At 42.8% G+C, this 19746-nt stretch overlaps 1 protein-coding gene across 9 annotated transcripts in view; it reads right to left on the minus strand.

The window, feature by feature from the left end:
• Window positions 1-5433: 5433 nt before the first annotated feature.
• The window catches only part of IFT25 (intraflagellar transport 25), a 47958-nt gene continuing 33645 nt past the window's right edge, over window positions 5434-19746 (minus strand). For 8 of the 9 annotated variants that reach the window (XM_053575236.1, XM_053575238.1, XM_053575231.1 and 5 more), the window contains 2 exons: window positions 16667-16710; window positions 14023-14220 (listed from right to left, as the gene is read on the minus strand). In XM_053575236.1, coding sequence (XP_053431211.1) covers window positions 14107-14220; window positions 16667-16710 — 158 coding nt within the window. In that variant the 3' untranslated portion in view covers window positions 14023-14106. Of the gene's footprint in view, window positions 7855-8605; window positions 8948-14022; window positions 14221-16666; window positions 16711-19746 lie in introns of those variants that run through there. The other variant, XR_008376823.1, reaches the window with a different exon arrangement.

Genomic DNA, 19746 nt, shown 5'->3' on the forward strand with positions numbered 1-19746 from the left:
CCATGCTGTCCTTCGCGTCAAGGATCGATCATAGAAGCCTGAAAACTGCATTTTCCAGACTCCTTTGCCAGCTGCTTTCTTGTTAGGCTCTGTCCGTGGGAAGCAGTGGTAGGAGGTTAGAAGGTGGCTGGGACCAGGAATAGTGGTTCACGCATGTAATCTCAGCACTTTGGAAGGCTGAGGTGGGAGGATCACTTGAGGTCAAGAGTTTGAGGCTGGCCAGGCACAGTAGCTCACACCTGTAATACTAGCACTCTGGGTGACCTAGGTGGGTAAACAGCTTAAGCTCAGGGGTTTGAGACCAGCCTGAACAAGAGTAAGACCCTGTCTCTAAAAAATAACTGGGTGTTGTGGGGGACACCTGTAGTCCCAGCTACTTGGGAGGCTGAGGCAAGAGGATCACTTGAGCCCAAGAATTTGAGGTTGCTGTGAGCTATGACACCATGGCACTCTACCAACGGTGACAAAGTGAGACTCTGTCTCAAAAACGAAAAAAGATTATGACCTATGTGACCTATGATCATGCCACTGTTGTCTAACTTGGACAAGAGAGCAAGACTCTGTCTCTAAAAAAAAAATGTAGTTTGAAGGGAGAAGCCATTCCCCCACTCCCGCCTCTTTTTTTTTTTTTTTTTTTTTTTTTTGAGAGAGTCTTGCCCAGGCTAGAGTGCAGTGGTGTCATCACAGCTCACTGCAGCCTCCAACTCCAGGACTCAAGTGATCCTCCTGCCTCAGCCTCCAAAATGGCTGGGACTACAGGTGCATGCCACCACACCCAGCTAATTTATAATTTTTTTTGAGAGATGGGGTCTTATTATTGTCCAGAATTCCCACTACTGACTGTAGGGACTGCAGATGATGACTGTGTACTCATTGTAGGTAGCAGCTTTGGAGTCACCAGCCATGGTGGCTGGGTGGCTTCTGTTTACAACCAGTGAGGGTGCCTCCAAAGGTCAACAGTGAGTGTGGTTGATGGGCTCAGGGTTATATAGCATTTTCCATTTGATTTTCCAGCCTTTTCGACATTTTGTAGTCAATTCTCCTTATTCTTTCCGTCTCTGCTGTAAGTGTGATTTCCGCTTTCCTAATGAGAGCTGAGATCGGGATCATTGTTACCCTCCCTTTGTTTCTCACATGGCTTCACCTCTGAAAAACTTTTTTCTCTTCATTTCTTAGCTCTGACAACTCGCTTTTGTCTTTTGTGTCTCATAGTTTTTTCTTCTAGTCTCTTCTTTGAGCTCTTTTTCTCTTTTTGAGACATAACAATATGGGTCTCAATTAGGTATATTATTTGCATAATTTCTCTTGCAACAAATGTTCTTTATCTGGCTTATTCTTCTTGGTTTCTCCCCCTCCATCCTTTTGTTGTATAATTTCTACTCATAGGCCCCTGCAGTACAGTGATTCTCAAACTCTGGCAGCCAATGAGATGACCTGGAGGGCTTGTTAAAACACAAGTTCTTGGGTCCCACCCCCAGAGTTTCTGATCCAGCAGATCTGGGGCTGAATGAGTGAATTTGCATTACTAACAAGTTCTGAGATGAGGCTAATGCTACTATCCCGGGAGCCACACTTTGAGAGCCACTGCCATAGTAATGTTGGTGCCCGGCCCAGTGCCTTTTACTGAGCCACTGCACTCATCTGCCAGCTGCTGTGTTGGCTGCCGGTTACTCACGGATAAAGCTTTCCTTAAGCATTGCCCTTATGACAGGAGCTGTCTTACCCAGAAATGACTGAGAGATCATGTCCTCCACCTGTGTGTGGCGCATGGCCAGTGACTAACGGATTTGAGAGTACACAGGCCTGGCCCCTTGCTGCAAGGTGGGGCAGTATACTTCTCTGGTACCATTCTGTTCCAGCGTCCCTCTGGGATCAGACTAAGACTAGATTTCAGCTGAAGCTGATTAACTTTTCCCTCTGTCTTACGCTGTTTCCCTCACTTCCTTAGATGTTTCTCCTAAAACATTAATAAGTTTTCTGAGGCAAGAGAATCGCTTAAGCCCAGGAGTTGGAGGTTACTGTGAGCTGTGTGAGGCCACGGCACTCTACCGAGGGCCATAAAGTGAAACTCTGTCTCTACAAAAAAAAAAAAAAATTAATAAGTTTTAGCAACTCAGTAAGTGGCTCTTAACTGCAATTCCTGTCTCAGACTCTGTTTCTAGAGAACCTGACCTAAAACAGTCCCTTCCTGGGTCTTTTCTGATTATTAGTCTGCTTAAATGGGGCTTGTTATTTGCCAAAACATAGTATAGGATGAAGACTCATCTGGGGCAATCTGCAACTTCCATTTGGATTAGTTGTCTTGAATACCCTGTTACTAAGTTCACAACTTCCTTCACTACAGGGCTCAGAGAAATGTCCTTCAGTGGCTTGGTGCCTGTAGCTCAGTGGCTAGGGTGCTGGCCACATACCCCAGGGATGGTGGGCTCGAACCCAACCCGGGCCTGCCAAATAATACTAACAACTATAACAAAAAAATAGCCAGGCATTGTGGTAGGTGCCGATGGACCCAACTACTTGGGAGGCTGAGGCAAGAGAATCACTTAAACCCAAGAGTTTGAGGTTGCTGTGAGCTGTGATGCCACGGCACTCTACCGAGGGCCACATAGTGAGACTGTCTCAAAAAAAAAAAAAAGAAAAAGAAATCCCCTTCCCTCTGCCTTGGCTGCCTTCTTGCCTTCTGCTATGGACTGGACTGTGCTACCTACTCCCCAAAGTCCATATGTCAGAGCCTGGCCCTCAATAGTACTGTGTTTGCAGGCAGGACCTGTACAGAGGTAAGTAAGGTTAAATGAGGTTGTAAGCGTGGAACCCGGATGTGATAGGAAAGTGTCATTTAAGGAGAGACATGAGAGCGCACTCTCTGCCAGAACACACACCAAGAACAGTTCATGTGAGTCCACAGCAAGATGGCTACCTGCAAGGTAGGATGGGTGGCCCCCCAGAAACTGACCAGACTAGCACCCGGACCTTGGACTTGAAGCCTCCAAAACCATGAGGAAATAAATGTCTGCTGTTTAAGCTGCCCAGTCTATAGCATTTTGTTGTGGCATCCTGAGCTAAGACGCCTTCCTGCACCATCTTTACCTCCGGCAGTCTCCTTTGGAGCGCCTTGCCTGGTCTCTTCTGCAGCTCCCTCTCCCCTGCCATCCTGTTCCTGAGCTTGAGCCTCTATGGTAGTGGTTCTCTACCTTCCTAATGCTGAGATGTATTTTCATTGTTCCAAAGGGGTCATGACCCACAGGTTGAGAACCGCTGCTCTCTGGGAACATTTTCCATCCTCCTGAAGGTACCTGCAGCCCTGTTCAATCTAATCAAGGAATTACTAGATAAGCCTTTCTTAACTATGACATGTTTAGGGAAGGCTCTGGCTTTGGGACAACATATGCCAGTTCTCCGCCTCTTTCTTCACCAAAATCCTGATTTCGCAGTACTTAGCACAGATGTGTCTCATTTGGATGTTAGAGGTTATAACTATATTTCCTCGACAATGGCATTTTTACTTTCCTAATGCTTTTTGTTGTAAATAATGAGTTTTGAGAAAGAGGATGGAGAAAGCACTTTTTTCTAGGGTGAGTTTCGCGACAGCTCTGACGGATATTCCAGAAAAAGAGTTCCTAAATTGCTTTGAGGGTGCGCTTGGCACTGGGGCTGGTGCCTAGCTCCCCAAGGGGACAACTTCACAGGGCCCGTCGTGACATTCAGCAATGGGGTATGTAGCATTTTTTCTAGGATGACTTCAAGAACTTAATTGTCAGACTTCCTGCTATCTGTGTATATTATCACACTTTCTAATTGTATGGATGCGCAGTAGCTGCCAGTTTTCTTTCTTGTTTTTTATGACAGGCTCTCATTCTGTTGCCTAGGTTAGAGTGCAGTGGTATCATTATAGCTCACAACAACCTCAAACTTCTGGGCTCAAGCAATCTTCTGCCTCAGCCTCCCAAAGTACTAGAATTATGAGCTGTTTTCTTTTTTTGTGTGGTTTTTGGCCGGGGCTGGGTTTGAACCTGCCACCTCCGGCATATGGGACCGGCGCCCTACTCCTTGAGCCACAGGCACCACCCGTTTTCTTTTTTTTTAATCTTATAAATTGCATTGCTATGAATCTTTGTCCATTTGCCCTTTATCTGGTGATCTCAAGATATAGTTCTAGAAATGGAATTTCTGTGTCAAAACTACATACATGTTTAAAGCCTTGTACACAGACACACACTGTCTTTTAGAAGGCTCGCTATCCGGGACAAGTTACAAAGGGCTGTTGGAACATTGCCTAGCAGGTGAAGCTCACAGAGGATGCCTCTTCACTTCTCCAAGTCCCCCCTGTAAAGCGCATTCCTGAGACGGGACTCACAACTTCAATATTTTCCCAAAGATCTGTATAAGGGAGTGATAAACACAACAATTTTCATTTTTATAAAATTTCTTTGCCTTTATTGAGTACATGGTTAAAAGGCCAGTAGACTGTGACATTTTTATCCATCTCTTTAAATAAACATTGATTCATTTAACTTTATGCAAGGCGCTGTAATCAGCATTGGTCCACAGTAAGTGACCCAAAATACTGTACATATACTGTTGGGCAGCTTTATTAAAAACTCCTCAAAGATTCCACAGTAGAGATACAGACATGCAAATAAATGAACAATGTTTTTTTATTCAGTCAACAATTTATTGAAGATTTATGTGCCAGGCACTATTCGAAGCCCTGAAGATATAATCATGAGCAAAAGCAACAAAACTCTCCGCTGTCGTGGAGTCTACTTCTAGTGAGGGAGCCGGTGAATATGTCACACGTGATAAATAGGAATGCATGGAAGATCGTTAAAGGGAAAAACATTGAATTGAATTTTCATGATAGCTGGGAAAGAGGAATACAGCACAGAATGCAGGGCACTAACTCAAGAAAGGAGAAAAGCAAAGCAGGAAAAGAAGATTGGATGTGTTTCTTTCACAAGGGTGAGGGGCACTATGCTTTTAGATGGGGAAGCTAGAGAAAGTCTTGCTGAGCAGGACATTTTTTTTTTTTTTTGGAGACAGAGTCTCACTATGTTGCCCTCGGTCGAGTGCCATGGCATCATAGCTCACAGCAACTCCAAACTGTTGGGCTCAAGTGATCCTCTTGCCTCAGCCTTCCAAGTAGTGGGGACTACAGGCACTTGCCACAACACCAGGCTATTTTATTATTATTATTTTATTTGAGACAGAGTCGCACTTTGTCGCCCTCAGTTTAGTGTCATGGCATCATAGCTCACAGCATTCTCAAACTCTTGGGCTCAAGCAATTCTCTTGCCTCAGCCTCCCAAGTAGCTGGGACTACAGGCACCCAGCTATTTTTTAGAGACGAGATCTCACTCTAGCTCTGTCTGGTCTCGAATTCCTTAGCTCAGGTGATCCACCTGCTTCAGCCTCCCAGAGTGCTGGGATTACAGGTGTGAGCCACCACACCCAGTCAAGGAGGAAATTTTGAGTAATGGTCTGAAGTAAATGAGGAAGCTAGCTATGCAGATACCAGCAGACACAGCCAACACCAAACCTCAGTCACACAGCACACAGGGCAATGACCGGGGTCCCTGGGCAGGTGGAGAAAAGGCCCCATGAAAGGGGATAGAAGATGTCAACTGAGGGCAGCGCCTGTGGCTCAGTGAGTAGGGCACCGGCCCCATATAACAAGGGTGGCGGGTTCAAACCCAGCCCCGGCCAAACTGCAACAACAACAACAAAAAATAGCCGGGCGTTGTGGGGGGCGCCTGTAGTCCCAGCTGCTCCGGAGGCTGAGGCAACAGAATCGCGTAAGCCCAAGAGTTAGAGGTTGCTGTGAGCCGTGTGACGCCACGGCACTCTACCCGAGGGCGGTACAGTGAGACTCTGTCTCTACAAAAAAAAAAAAAGAAGATGTCAACTGAGGAGAAATGAGACTTTAAATTAAAAAGACGAGGTTAGGCAATGAAAATCAAAACAAAGCATAAAGGTAAAGCCATGTATCTAATCTATTTCCTGAAACTGGAGTAGTTTCATAGGTGAAAATGAATTTTTTAAATCCTAGGAAGATGAAGATGAAGGCTAGTGTTTTCAAATGTCAGACAGTAAGTGGTATTGCAAATTCTACAGTGATCACTTGCTCTCTGCATCCACAGAAGACAAAGAGAAAAGACCCTCTGTGCCAAAGAGATCACTCAAATAACCGCTGGAGATCCCTTCCAGCCTGCGAGCCGTCCCACAGTGCTTATCACAGGAAGAGCTACTGACGTTTCAGTTCAGGCACTCGGCAAGAAGAAAATCCTCAGCATTTCATTTTATTGAACATAAACACAATTGTTCTAACTCGCATTCCTTCTCGGAAACCTTAAAGGGTTCCGGTGTTACAAGAAAATATCTGAAAACGTGAAAGGCCTGTGATCTAGCTGCAATGTTTGGTTTTAGACTTACTCTTTGCTCTAGTTAGACTTACCTGTTCATCTTTCCCCAAAGGTGTTTTATGAATAAGTTCTCATCTTCACATCTTCCATTACAGCAACGCTGCTCTTGAAACGCCTTCCCTACTCGCCCCCACTTACCTTTCCAAGAGTAAACCTGTGTAACAAATCTTGGCAAGCAATCAGGAAGAACTGGGAGCCTGAAAACTGTTCCTAACGTGGACTAATTTCCATCTTGGAATCTCATGAGATTCCATCCCATGTACACTCAAGGATGTCCTCTATCGCATTGTTTATTTCTATTCTTTATTAGGAAGAGTTTCAAGCATATAATAAAAGCAGAAAGACTAGCACAATGAACCTCCATATGTCCATCACCTAGACTTAATCATTTATTGTCGCATTTGCTTCAACTAACCCACTTTCCATTATAAAAAATGTGTGCTCTTGTGTTTTAAAGCAAATGCCAGATATCACGCATGCCATTTCACCCACACATAGTTCCCTGCAAATTTCTACAAAAACACAGGCATCTTCTTACATATTTGTTTTGTTCTTTTGTGCTGTTTCTCTTACATCAGTATGAATTCATTTTTTTAATTCACTCCTGGCAAAATGAATAATACCCAGTCCACAATTTCCTCAAGTGTTCTTAAGTTTGTCCTTTTTCAATTTGTTTATTCAAATCGGTCTCCATCATGATCCACACATGACATGTGATTAAAGGGGCCTTTATGTCTCCTTGAATCTACAATGGACCCTCTTCCTTAATTAACATTTTCTATGCCACCGATTTGCTGAAGAAACCAGGTCACTTGTCCTGTAGGAGGGCCACATTCTGGATTTGTGTTTGTATCATTAGAAAAAGCTACATTATACCATGGTCACGAGCAATTCCCAAATCTCATGGCTTAAAACAATGAAGCTTTATTTCTCACTCCTTTTGTATGTCCATCTCCGAGTGCGTGGGAGCTCTGCTATCTGTTAAACATCATCAGTCTCACTCCCAGACCCAGATAGAGAAAGTAATTACTACATAAAACATTGCTGGCCATCATGGGACGGGGGGGTGGGGGGTGGTGGTGAAGGGGGTGAAGAAAAGAACTCTGAAGGGTCTTATGTTGGTAATTAAATGCTCACCCTGGCTCGGCGCCTGTAGTGCAGCGGCTAGGGTACCAGCCACATGCACCGGAGCTGGTGGGTTCGAATCCAACCTGGGTGTGCCAAACAACAATGACAACTACAACCAAAAATTAGTCGGGTGTTGTAGCAGACACCTGTAGCTCAAGCTACTTGGGACGCTGAAGCAAGAGAATCACTTAAGCCCAAGAGCTTGAAGTTACTGTGAGTTGTGACACATTGGCACTCTACTCAGGGCAACAACTTGAGATTCTGTCTCAAAAAAATAAAATAAAATAAAATAAAAATGGGGTAATGCCTGTGGCTCAAAGGGGTAGGGTGCCGGCCCCATATGCCAGAGGTGGTGGGTTCAAACCCAGGCCTGGCCAAAAACTGCAAAACAAACAAACAAACAAACAAACAAAACCCACAGTGCCTGTGGCTCAGTGAGTAGGGTGCCGGCCCCATATACCAAGGGTGGCAGGTTCAAACCCCGCCCTGACCAAACTGCAACAAAAAAAATAGCCAGATATTGTGGCAGGTGCCTGCAGTCCCAGCTACTCGGGAGGCTGAGGCAAGAGAATCACCTAAACCCAAGAGTTGGAGATTGCTGTGAGCTGTAACGCCACAGCACTCTACCGTGGGCGATAAAGTAAGACTCTATCTCTAAGAAAAGAAAAATAAAATAAATAAAATAAAAAATAAATGCTCACCCTAGGAGTCAATTACTCTTCATCTCATTGGCCAGCACTGGTCATATGCCACTACCCAAAGAAAGAAGGCCAGGAAGCATATCTTACCCTGTGCAGGAAAGGCAGAGACGTGGACATTTCAGTGAGAGGCATTAATGGCTGTTTGCTTCCTTGTGGGGTATCATTTTACTTGTTCCTCTATCCCTGGAATTTCCTGAAAATGGAAGTTATTTCTAGAGTCTGATTAGATTCAGTTCAGTAATTCTGGCCAGTGTATTTCTTTTTATTTTATTTTATTATTTGGCTGGGGCTGGGTTTGAACCCGCCACCTCCAGCATATGGGGCTGGCACCCTACCCCTTTGAGCCACAGGCGCCACCCCTGGCCAGTGTATTTCATAGGTTGATCTGTGTGCAGCACAGAGTGTCACATCAGGAGGCGTGCTGTGTTTGATTGTGTAGCGGTAACAACCCTCCCTTCCCCCACCCACCCCACCCCGCCCACCTGCTCTGTTTATGCTTCCTGTATTCACACCCTTGGGGAGACCCCTCTTGTTCTGATGTTAGACATGGCTGCATGACATGATTTGGTCCAAAGGACAACAGTAAATCTGTTGGCAAGTAGAAGCTCAAAGGTGTTTGTACACTGAGGCTTTTCCTTTCTTGCTACCTTTTAGAATGCTGAGACTCCATCTGAAGAAGCCTGGGCCTGGGCTCGCCTCCTGGAGGATGAGAAACAACTCAGAGCACAGACGAATAGTCCCAGTGGAGACCACCCGGACCAACTAACCCGCGAACCAAGAAACATGTCAGTGAGGGCATCCTAGAGTCTCTAGATTACAGAGTTGCCAGCTGACCATAGAGACAGCAAAGCAAGAACAAACCAGAAAAAACTGCCAGCAGATCCACAGAATTGTGAGCAAATGAAATTGTTGCTTTAAGCAAGTACTTTTTTTTTAAATTATTATCATTTTTTATTAAATCATAACTTTGTACATTGATGCATTTATGGGGTTCAGTGTACTGCTTTGACATACAATGTGAAACGCTTACATGGAACTAAGTGACTCGTCCATCACAATTATACTCAAGCAAGTTTGTAATGAAGCACAAGCTGATATGCTGGTTAAATCATTTTTAGTCGATCAGTAGATTCTGGTGGTAATAGCCTGCTCCCTGCATTATAAAATTCCCCACTAACTTTTCAATTAGGGTTTCATCCACTGATGATTGCACCTATGTCAGTTTTTAATTTTGCCTAAATTATGATGATTTTCTAATTTTATTACACTTCTACATCAATTAGCAGGAATTCTTCTGCAAAGAACTTTCTCTCATTACTCTCATTACTAGGGTTAAACCTTCAAATGCAGTTTGAACATGAAAGATGCCCAATTCTTTCCTTTTAAATACAATTTTTTTTTTTTCCCAGTTTTTTGGCCAGGGCTAGGTTTGAACCCGCCACCTCCATTATATGGGGCTGGTACCCCACTCCTTTGAGCCACAGGCGCTGCCCCTTAAATACAAATTTTTAAAGGATAAATTTTGTCCTAGTTACTTCCATGAAGTTCAATGAGGGTTTTGTTTTGTTCTTTTGTGTTGTTACTTTTACATCAATATGAATTCATTTTTAAATATATTAAATATGAATCCTATCAACTGTCACTTTTTTTTTCTGCTCATATTGTCCCATTTTTGTCAACAGGTGCCTTAAGTTTGGCTTCTGATTCCCTTTGACATGATCTGTTAGTTTTTACTTTTCGGCAGAACAAAAATCCCAGGCTCATCTTGTCTATTTCTTGTCTTATGCCAGACTTGAAATCAGCCATTGTTCCAAACAGCCTTGGTTTCCATTAATGGGAAAGAGTAACATCCAGAAACATGGATGTTACTGCTTCTATTTTTTCAGTGGACAAACTTAAGAAATATGTATTTTATTGTATTATTTTATTTTTGGAGACAGAATCTCACTCTGTTGCCTAGGCTAGAGTTCAGTGGCATCATCATAGCTCACTGCAACCTCAAACTCCTGGGCTTAAGCAACTCTCTTGCACTCAGCCTCTTGAGTGGCTGTAGTGCACACCACTACACCCAGCTAATTTTTCAATTTTTTGTAGGGACAGGGTCCTTTTCTGGCTCAGGCTGGTCTTGAACTCCTGGCCTCAAGCAAACCTTCCTCCTCAGGCTCCCTGAAATGCTAGTATTACAGGTATGTGCCACTGTGCCCAGCCAAAATATGTATTCTTAAAGTTGAGTGAGTTTATATCAATATTTTCAATTAAAATTAAATCCGATAGGAATTATCATAATTTCTTTGATTTTATACTTGCATTTCTTGACTTATAAACTATAATCTTGATTCCCTAACCACATTAACATATGTGCATTAATCTACAACACATAGGATATTAAAATAGCTTTAAGATACAGTATGATATCGCTACCACTAAGTAGTAAAATAAAGTATAAAATTTCCTTACAGTTCTATTTATATCAAAATCTGTTTTACTAAGGATTCTCCAAAGGAACAGAACCCATAGAATGTAGAGAGAGAGAGTAAGAGACAGAAAAGATTTATTTTAAAGAATTGGCTGGCTCGGCGCCTGTGGCTCAAGTGGCTAAGGCGCCAGCCACATACACCTGAGCTGGCGATTTGAATCCAGCCCAGGCCCGCCAAGCAATGACAGCTGCAACCAAAAAATAGCCGGGCATTGTGGCGGGTGCCTGTAGTCCCAGTTACTTGGGAGGCGGAGGCAGGAGAATCACTTGAGCCCAGTAGTTGGAGGTTGCTGTGAGCTGTGATGCCACAGCACTCTACCCAGGGTGACAGCTTGAGGCTCTGTCTCAAAAAAAAAAAAAAAAAAAAAGAATTGGCTCATGTAATTATGGAGGCTGGCAAGCCCAAAATCTACAGGGTGGGCTGGCAGGCTGGAGACTCAGAAGAGCTGATGTTTTAGTTCAAATCTGAAGGCTGTCTTCTGACGGAATTCCTTCTCACCCCAGGGAGGTTAGTCTTTGTTTTATCAAGGCCTTCAACTGATTGGATGAAGCCCACCCATATTAGGAAGAGCAATCTGCTTTATTCAAAGTCCACTGACTTAAATGTTTACCCCAACCATAAAACACACTCACAGAAACATCCAGAATAATGTTTGACCAAATAACTGGTCACCATGGCACAGCCAAGTGGACAATTACAAATTATTCCACTAAGATCGTATTGTGGGTTAAATTATGTCCCCCCAGAAAGATATGTTGAAGACCTAACCCCGAGACTGGTGAATGTGACCTTAGTCCCAGGAAATACGGTCCTGGCATCCCTGCAGATGTAGTTAGTTAAGAGGCAGTCATCCTAGAGTAGGATCAGCCTCAAGTTGGTATGACTGGTATCTGTGTAAGAAGAGAAGAGGCACAGACCCCGATACACACAGATGGAAGAGGATGCTACTTGATGTGGAGGCGAAGATGCGAATAGCAAGGATTCCCTGCAACACAAGCTAAGGAAAGGCATAGAACAGATTCTCCCTCGGAGCCTCCAGGAGGAACCAACCTGCCAGCAGGGTTTCTGGCACTTCCAGCCTTGGAAGTTCTCCAGGCCTGAGAGAAAATAAATTTCTTTCTTTTTTTTTTAGAGACAGAGTCCTACTCTGTTGCCCTTCCCGTAGAGTGCCGTGGCGTCACAGCTCACAGCAACCTTCCAGCTCTTGGGCTTAGGCGGTTCTCTTGCCTCAGCCTCCTGAGTAGCTGGGACTACAGGTGCCCACTCAACGCCCAGCTATTTTTTTGTTGCAGTTTGGCCAAGGCTGGGTTCGAACTCCCCTCCCTTGTTATGTGGGGCCGGCACCCAACTCACTGAGCCACAGGTGCCACACAAAAATAAATTTCTTTATGTCACCAAGTTTGTGGTATGTTGTTACAGTAGGCCTGAGAAACTAATACCCCCTGTATAGACAAAACACACCACTTAAAAGAATTCTCTTTTCCTGTGTGTTTAATTTACCAACTTGTAATAAAGTTAGGTTCATACATTTTTTTTCTTTTAGATGTTTTATAACTGATTTTTCATTTAATTTTTGGTTACATTAGTTGTTTATATTTCTTTTTTTTTTTTTTGTAGAGACAGAGTTTCACTTTATTGCCCTCGGTAGAGTGCTGTGGCCTCACACAGCTCACAGCAACCTCCAACTCCTGGGCTTAGGCGATTCTTCTGCCTCAGCCTCCCGAGTAGCTGGGACTACAGGCGCCCGCCACAACGCCCGGCTATTTTTTTTGTTGCAGTTTGGCCGGGGCTGGGTTTGAACTCGCCACCCTCGGTATATGGGGCCGGCGCCCTGCTCACTGAGCCACAGGCACCGCCAGTTGTTTATATTTCTAAAGTTAAAACTATATATTAAGATAAATTCAGAGAAGTCTTCTACCCAATCTGTCCCACCTTGTTCCTTCCCTCTCCAAAATATAAAAAAATATAAAATAAAACCAATGATGGTTATCTCTCTGAAAGTAAGATTATTTCTTAACTCTTCTCTGATTTTTATTTATTTATTTATTTATTTATTGAGACAGAGTCTCACTACGTCTCCCTCAGTAAAGTGTTGTGATGTCACAGCTCACAGCAACCTCCAACTCTTGGGGTTTTTTTGAGACACAGCCTCAAGCTGTCACCCTGGGTAGAGTGCCGTGGCATCACAGCTCACAGCAACCTCCAACTCCAGGGCTCAAGGGAGTCTCCTGCCTCCGCCTCCCAAGTAGCTGGGACTACAGGCGCCTGCCACAACGCCCAACAACTCTTGGGTTTAAGCAATTCTTTTGACTTAGCCTCCCAAGTAGCTGGGACAGTAGGTCCACACCACAACATCTGGCCATTTTTTGGTTGCAGTTGTTTAGTTGGCCCGGGCCAGGTTTGAACCCACCACCTTCGGTGTATGTGGCTGGCACGGTAACCACTGTTCTATGGGTGCCAAGCCCTTTTCAAGTTTTTAAAAATCAGAATAAAATGGCTCAGCACACGTGGCTCAGTGGTTAGGGCGCTGGCCACATGCACTGGGGCTAGTACGTTCAAATCTTGCCTGGGCCTGCTAAACAATGACAATTACAACAAAAAATAGTTGGGTGTTGTGGTGGGTGCCTGTAGTCCCAGCTACTCGGGAGGCTGAGGCAAAAGAATCACTTAAGCCCAAGAGTTTGAGGTTGCTGTGAGCTGTGATGTCACAGTACTCTACTGAGGGCTACAAAGCAAAACTCTGTCTCAAAAATAAAATTTAAAATAAACAAATGACTTATTTTATGGGGCCCACTCAGGTTCCATGATTTCAGACATTCTTTTTTTTTTTTTTCACTTTATTGCCCTCAGTAGAGGGCCAGGGCTTCACACAGCTCACAGTTGTTGCAGTTTGGCTGGGGCCGGGTTTGAACCCGCCACCCTTGGTATATGGGGCCGGCACCCTACCCACTGAGCCATAGGCACCGCCCAGGTTCCATGATTTCAATAAAACCTTCCCTTAAGTATTTTCTCTTCCCTGAACTCTTACATTGTTTTCTGTCTATATTGCTCACTTGTCTCTTTGCATCAATCAATAAATTAAAAAATTAATATCCTGAGATCTGAAGAGAACTATACTGGATGCCATGGAGAGACAATTATCAGTTATGTGTTCATGTATAGTTACTTCCCGGACCAAGCTGTATATTGAAGCCAAACCTTCTCAAACCCTCCACAGGAGCCAGCACTGCTGACTGATACAAACAGAATTCCTTTACCCCCAATATTGAGGAGAATGTAAATAAAAACTGAAACAGATTGATACAAATCCTTTTAATAAAGTATATCAGTGACAACTTCATGTTTAAATAAATATATTGTTAAAAAATCATGCAAGGGAAATCAAATAACTTCTGAGATTACTGTTCCCTCTGCAGAAATGCCGTGCACAGATGCAAAATGATCAAAGGCCGAAACAATAATAAATCTCAAGTAAGTGGCATAGCCATCATTTACCTGTAAGGGAAAAATCAATATGGATGCATTTAGCAATCCTAGTTAACTGTTAACAAGCAGTTAGCAGAAGAAAGGGTTTGATCCAAGAGTAATATTCTAAATATATAACAATTTCTAAGATACACTATTCAGAAGAGAGAGGTCAGCCACATATTACAGTTGTTCTGGTGCAGTTTTTTTTTTTTTTTTTGGCCGGGGCTGGGTTTGAACCCGCCACCTTTTAGGCATATGGGGCTAGCGCCCTACTCCTTTGAGCTACAGGTACAGCCCCTCTGGTGCAGTTTTATTAGCCAAGTATCAGCCTGGGTTTGATGAAAAATAGCAAATACAGCTAAAAATTGTAACTGCACATTTATTGGTATTTTAAAAGTGTCTTTCTAAAGTATTTTTCATGATAAGTGGTTTCCTTTGATTAATGTTGCCTTAAAACATACCACCCTGGGCTTGATGCCTGTAGCTCAGTGGCTAGGGCACCAGCCACATATACCAGAGCAGGTGGGCTCGAATCCAACCCGGGTCTGCCAAACAACATGACAACTACAACCAAAAAATAGCCGGGCGTTGTGGCAGGCACCTGTAGTCCCAGCTACTTGGGAGGCTGAGGCAAGAGAATCACTTGAGCCCAAGAGTTTAAGGTTGCTGTGAGCTATGACGCCACACCACTCTACCAAGGGTGAAAGTGAGACTCTGTCTCAAAAAAAACAAAAAACAAAAAAACAAATATATATGTATATGTGTATACAAAAATATATGTTGACATATACACACTACCCTGAAGCATGACTATGGTTTTACATTTATATAATATCCATTTCTATTCCCAGAAACTTATTCTTAGAAAATAATCAAAAGGTGATGGTCATGATAGCAGGAGTATACATAAGACGTCCCTCTGTGTATTACAATGACAGAAGGAAAGGAAAGTAAGTTAAATGTAAGCCAACAGGCAAGTGTTATTTTTACATTAAAATTATAACAGTCATTTTAAAAAGATGACACAAATTGTCCACACATTATTATTGTATAATATGATCAACAATTAGAAGAAAATCAGTCTATAAAAGCTGTTGTGACAGGGTTAAAAAAAACTATGAGTGATTTCCAGCCTCCCACTTCCCCTTACTATTTTATAAATGTTCTCTAATCTACAACCCTCCCTGATCTGCAGTGAGTTTTGAAACAAAACACCAAAGAAAGCAGAGGCTTACTAATCATAACCTATTTGATAAAGATGCAAAAAACAGGAAGATAAAATTAAGTATATTTAATCTTTTTCTTTTTTTCTGAGACAGAGTCTCATTTTGTCACTCTCAGTAGAATGCCATGGCTCATAGCAAACTCAAACTCTTGGGCTCAAGCCATCCTCTTGCCTCAGATTCCCAAGTAGCTGGGACTACAGGCGCCTGCCACAGTGCCCGGCTATTTTTAGAGTCAGGGTCTCAGGGTCTTGCCCTGGCTCAGGCTGGTCTTGAACTCCTGAGCTCAACCAATCCACCTGCCTTGGCCTCCCAGAGTGCTGGGATTACAGGCATGAGCCACCTTGCCTGGCCCAGTATATTTAATCATTTGGGGGGACCTCAGTGGCCTCCCCATTTACTGAGCAAAATTTTGGTAGGAGAGAAAGGAATTAACAGGATTCAAAAACTTGCTAGAGAATCTTGAAAGTTTCTGGCAAGTTGTGAAGAAGTGACTTAGTGGACAAGGTTACCACTTTAACCCCCACTTAGAGAAACTTTAATTAAGCAAATACTATCACCTAAAAAAAATACACATTCAGTAGTTTTCCTTTTTTTGTTTCTGTCTAAAACCAGGGCCTGACAAAGCAGCAGCACAGAGGAGCTCCTGATGAGGCAGCAGCGTCCTGTCAGCGGGCATTCATTCCACTTGACAAGCAAAGCCCATGGAATGTGGTCGAAAAACACTGCCGCTCTTTCCACCTCATCTCTCTTTGGCTTATTTGTTGCTGATCCTGTGCTCTAGTCCCCCTATCCGAATCTCTCTTTCCTTTCATGCTTAAATTAACACCCAATTTTCGTATTTCAACCCTTTTTGTTTCCTATTTTAAAAGGCCTACAGAATCAAAGGGAAGAAAACAAAGGAACGCCAATAAACACTTCAATAAATGAAAGAGAAAAAGAAAAAACAAAAAATGAGTTGTTTTATCCTTGCTGTCACTCTATGATGGACAAAAGAGTGATTTATAAATGCTACAAGTTAGCTTATAATATAACTGAGAATAACCGTCTTTGTTGGTTGATTGGGTACAAAATCTGTAATATCACGAGGACATTTATTAACTGTATGACTATAGAGATAGGTTTAAAATCCAAATTTTAAAACTTTAAAAACTCAAAAACTTGGGGCCAAGTTTGAACCCGCCACCCTCGGTAACCAACACTGTGTTGGTTAAAGATAATTTTTATTTCTACAAAGTATATTGACTTACCAAAACTTCTTCAGTTTGAAGCTGCCCCTCTGTGTGTACAAAGTCTAAAAAACAAATTTAACAGAAACGAGTTATGGCTCAAAATACATAAGGATAGCTATAGAAATTCAGGTTCAGCAAAATATGATATCTGGTAAACTATAAATTAGGACCAGATTCAAAGAAATATCAGTGTTTGGGGGTTGAAATTTGATATAAAAAAGGTAAAAAATAGTAAACTACAAGCTATACAACATTTCTAGGTAGTATAATCAAAAAGAAATGCAGGGTAGGGCGCAGTGGCTCATGCCCATAATCCTAGCACTCTGGGAGGCCGAGGTGGGTGGATTGCTGAGCTCACGGGTTCAAGACTAGTCTAAGCAAAAGCGAGACCCTGTCTGTACTCAAAAAAAAGAAAATCTGAGGTGAGAGAATCACTTGAGCCCAAAAGTTGGAGGTTGCTGTGAGCTGTGACACCATAGCCCTCTACGCAGGGGGACCGAGTGAGAGTCTGTCTCAAAAAAAAAAAAAAGAAAAGAAATGCAAATATAAATTACAGTAAAGGAATACAAAGTAAGGAATCAATAAAATATGAAAATCTAAGGATGAAGCTAACAGTAATTCAGACCTGAGACAGTAACAACTATAGCTTAGTTTCTCAGTGAATATACGGCTGCAGCCCAGAATTGTGTAGCCCAGGACGTGATCATTTCTGATATCCAAGTGGTTTTTTTTTTTGTAGAGACAGAGTCTCACTTTATCGCTCATGGTAGAGTGCCGTGGCCTCACACAGCTCACAGCAACCTCCAGCTCCTGGGCTTAGGCAATTCTCTTGCCTCAGCCTCCCGAGTAGCTGGGACTACAGGCGCCCGCCACAACGCCCAGCTATTTTTTTGTTGCAGTTTGGCCGGGGATGGGTTTGAACCCACCATCCTCGGTATATGGGGCCGGCACCCTACTCACTGAGCCACAGGTGCCACCCATGATATCCAAGTGTTTTTTTGGCAGTTTTTGGACAGGGCTGGGTTTGAACCCGCCACCTCCGGCATATGGGGCTGGCGCCCTACTCTGTTGAGCCACAGGCACCACCCGATATCCAAGTTTTAAAAACGTGTACTTATATAATTTTAGGATAGATTAATTTATTTGATCATAAGTTAGACATATCAAATTTTTCTGGAAATAGGAATATTTAATTGATGTAATAACAGCTATTGACATTATTAGAAATTAATATTTTTTGAGGCTGTCTTACTCTGTCACCTGGGCTAAAGTGTCATGGCCTCAGCCTAGCTCTCAGCAACCTCACACTCCTGGGCTAAAGCAATCCTCCAGCCTCAGCCTCCCTAGTAGCTGGGACCATAGGTGTCTGCCACAACACCCAGCTAATTTTTTTCTGTTTTTAATAGAGATGAGATCTCATTTTGCTGAGGCTGGTCTTGAACTCCTGCCTTGGCCTCCGAGAGTGCTGAGATTACAGGCGTAAACTATTGAGTTCAGCCAGAAATTAATTTTATTTAAATAAAAATAGTTGCCTCAGCACCCGTAGCATAGTAGTTACAGCACCAGCCACATACACAGAGGCTAGTGGGTTCAAACCCGGCCTGAGCCTACTAAACCACACTGACAACTGCAACAAAAAATAGTGGGGCATTGTGGCAGGAACCTGTAGTCCCAGCTACCGGGAAGCTGAGGCAAGAGAATCACTTAAACCCAAAAGTTTGAGGTTGCTGTGAGCTGTGACACCACGGCACTCTACCGAGGGTGACATAGTGAGACTCTGTCTCAAAAAAAAAAAAATAAATAAATAATAAAAATAAATAAATAAATATAATTAACATACATAACTTAAAAGCTCTGTAGTACTAAAAGGGAATTCTCTAGGAAGTAAGATTACGTGTTTCTGTTCCCTAACCCTTCCACGAGATAATGAAAAATAGTAATCCCTTGCGTTCTCTCTTCTTTCTCCTCCCATCCTGCTGCCAAGAAGTGAACATTTTCAACTCTTTAAGCTGTTTCTCCTGGATTTATAATATGCTTATATGTCTTTTCTTGCTTACAAATTTTTCACTGACTTTGTATTATGGTAGGTGGAAGTTTGGGTTTTTTGGCGGGCTAAAAGTAGAGAAACTAGCTGGGTGTGGTGGCAGGCGCCTGTAGTCCCAGTTACTCAGGAGGCTGAGGCAAGGGGATCTCCTAAGCCCAAGAGTTTGAAGTTGCTGTGAGCCATGACGCCACGGCACTCTACTGAGGGTGACAGAGTGAGACTCTGTCTCAAAAAAAAAAAAAGTTTAGGTTTCTGAAATCAATATGTTCCTCCTCCTCCTGTAACTTCTCCCTCCTTCCCCCTCCTCTCAATTTTGAAATCAATACTTTTTTTTTTTTTTTAAGAGACAGAGTCTTGCTTTGTTGCCCTCAGTACAGTGCTGTGGCGTCACAGCTCATAGCCACCTCCAGCTCTTGGGCTTAGGTGATTCTCTTGCCTCAGTCCAAGTAGCTGGGACTACAGGTGCCTGCCACAACGCCCGGCTATTTTTTGTTGTTGTTGCAGTTTGGCCGGGGCCAGGTTCGATCCTGCCACCCTCAGTATATGGGGCCGGTGCCCTACTCACTGAGCCACAGGCGCTGCCCTGAAATCATACTTTACATAGACCTTACATTGTTAGGTCTATGTAAATATTTATTTACTGCCAAAATAAGTAATACTTATAATCTTATTTTCTTTCTTGTACAGGGTGGCCACAAAGTTCACGTGCAATTTTAAATTGTACACTATTTTAAACTGCACATGAACTTTATGACCACCCTATATAAATTCTACCAAGAGTTCATGATAAACTCTTTGTCATTTGTTTTGTTGGTTTTTTTAGTTATGAAAAATAAGAAAGTTTCAAACATATATAAAAGAGAACAAAAATAATGATTCCCATATATACCTATTATCTAGATTTTATAATTACTAAATTTCATCATAGTAGATTAAACTTTTTTTGCTGAAGCATTTTAAAGTAAGTCTAAGAAATTGTAACATTTCACCTATAAAAACTTTATTATCCATTTCTAAATAATAATTCTTTTTTTTTTTTGTAGAGACATAGAGT

The sequence above is a fragment of the Nycticebus coucang genome, chromosome 22 (genome assembly GCF_027406575.1).
Source record: "Nycticebus coucang isolate mNycCou1 chromosome 22, mNycCou1.pri, whole genome shotgun sequence".
In the NCBI taxonomy this organism is placed as follows: Eukaryota; Metazoa; Chordata; class Mammalia; order Primates; family Lorisidae; genus Nycticebus; species Nycticebus coucang.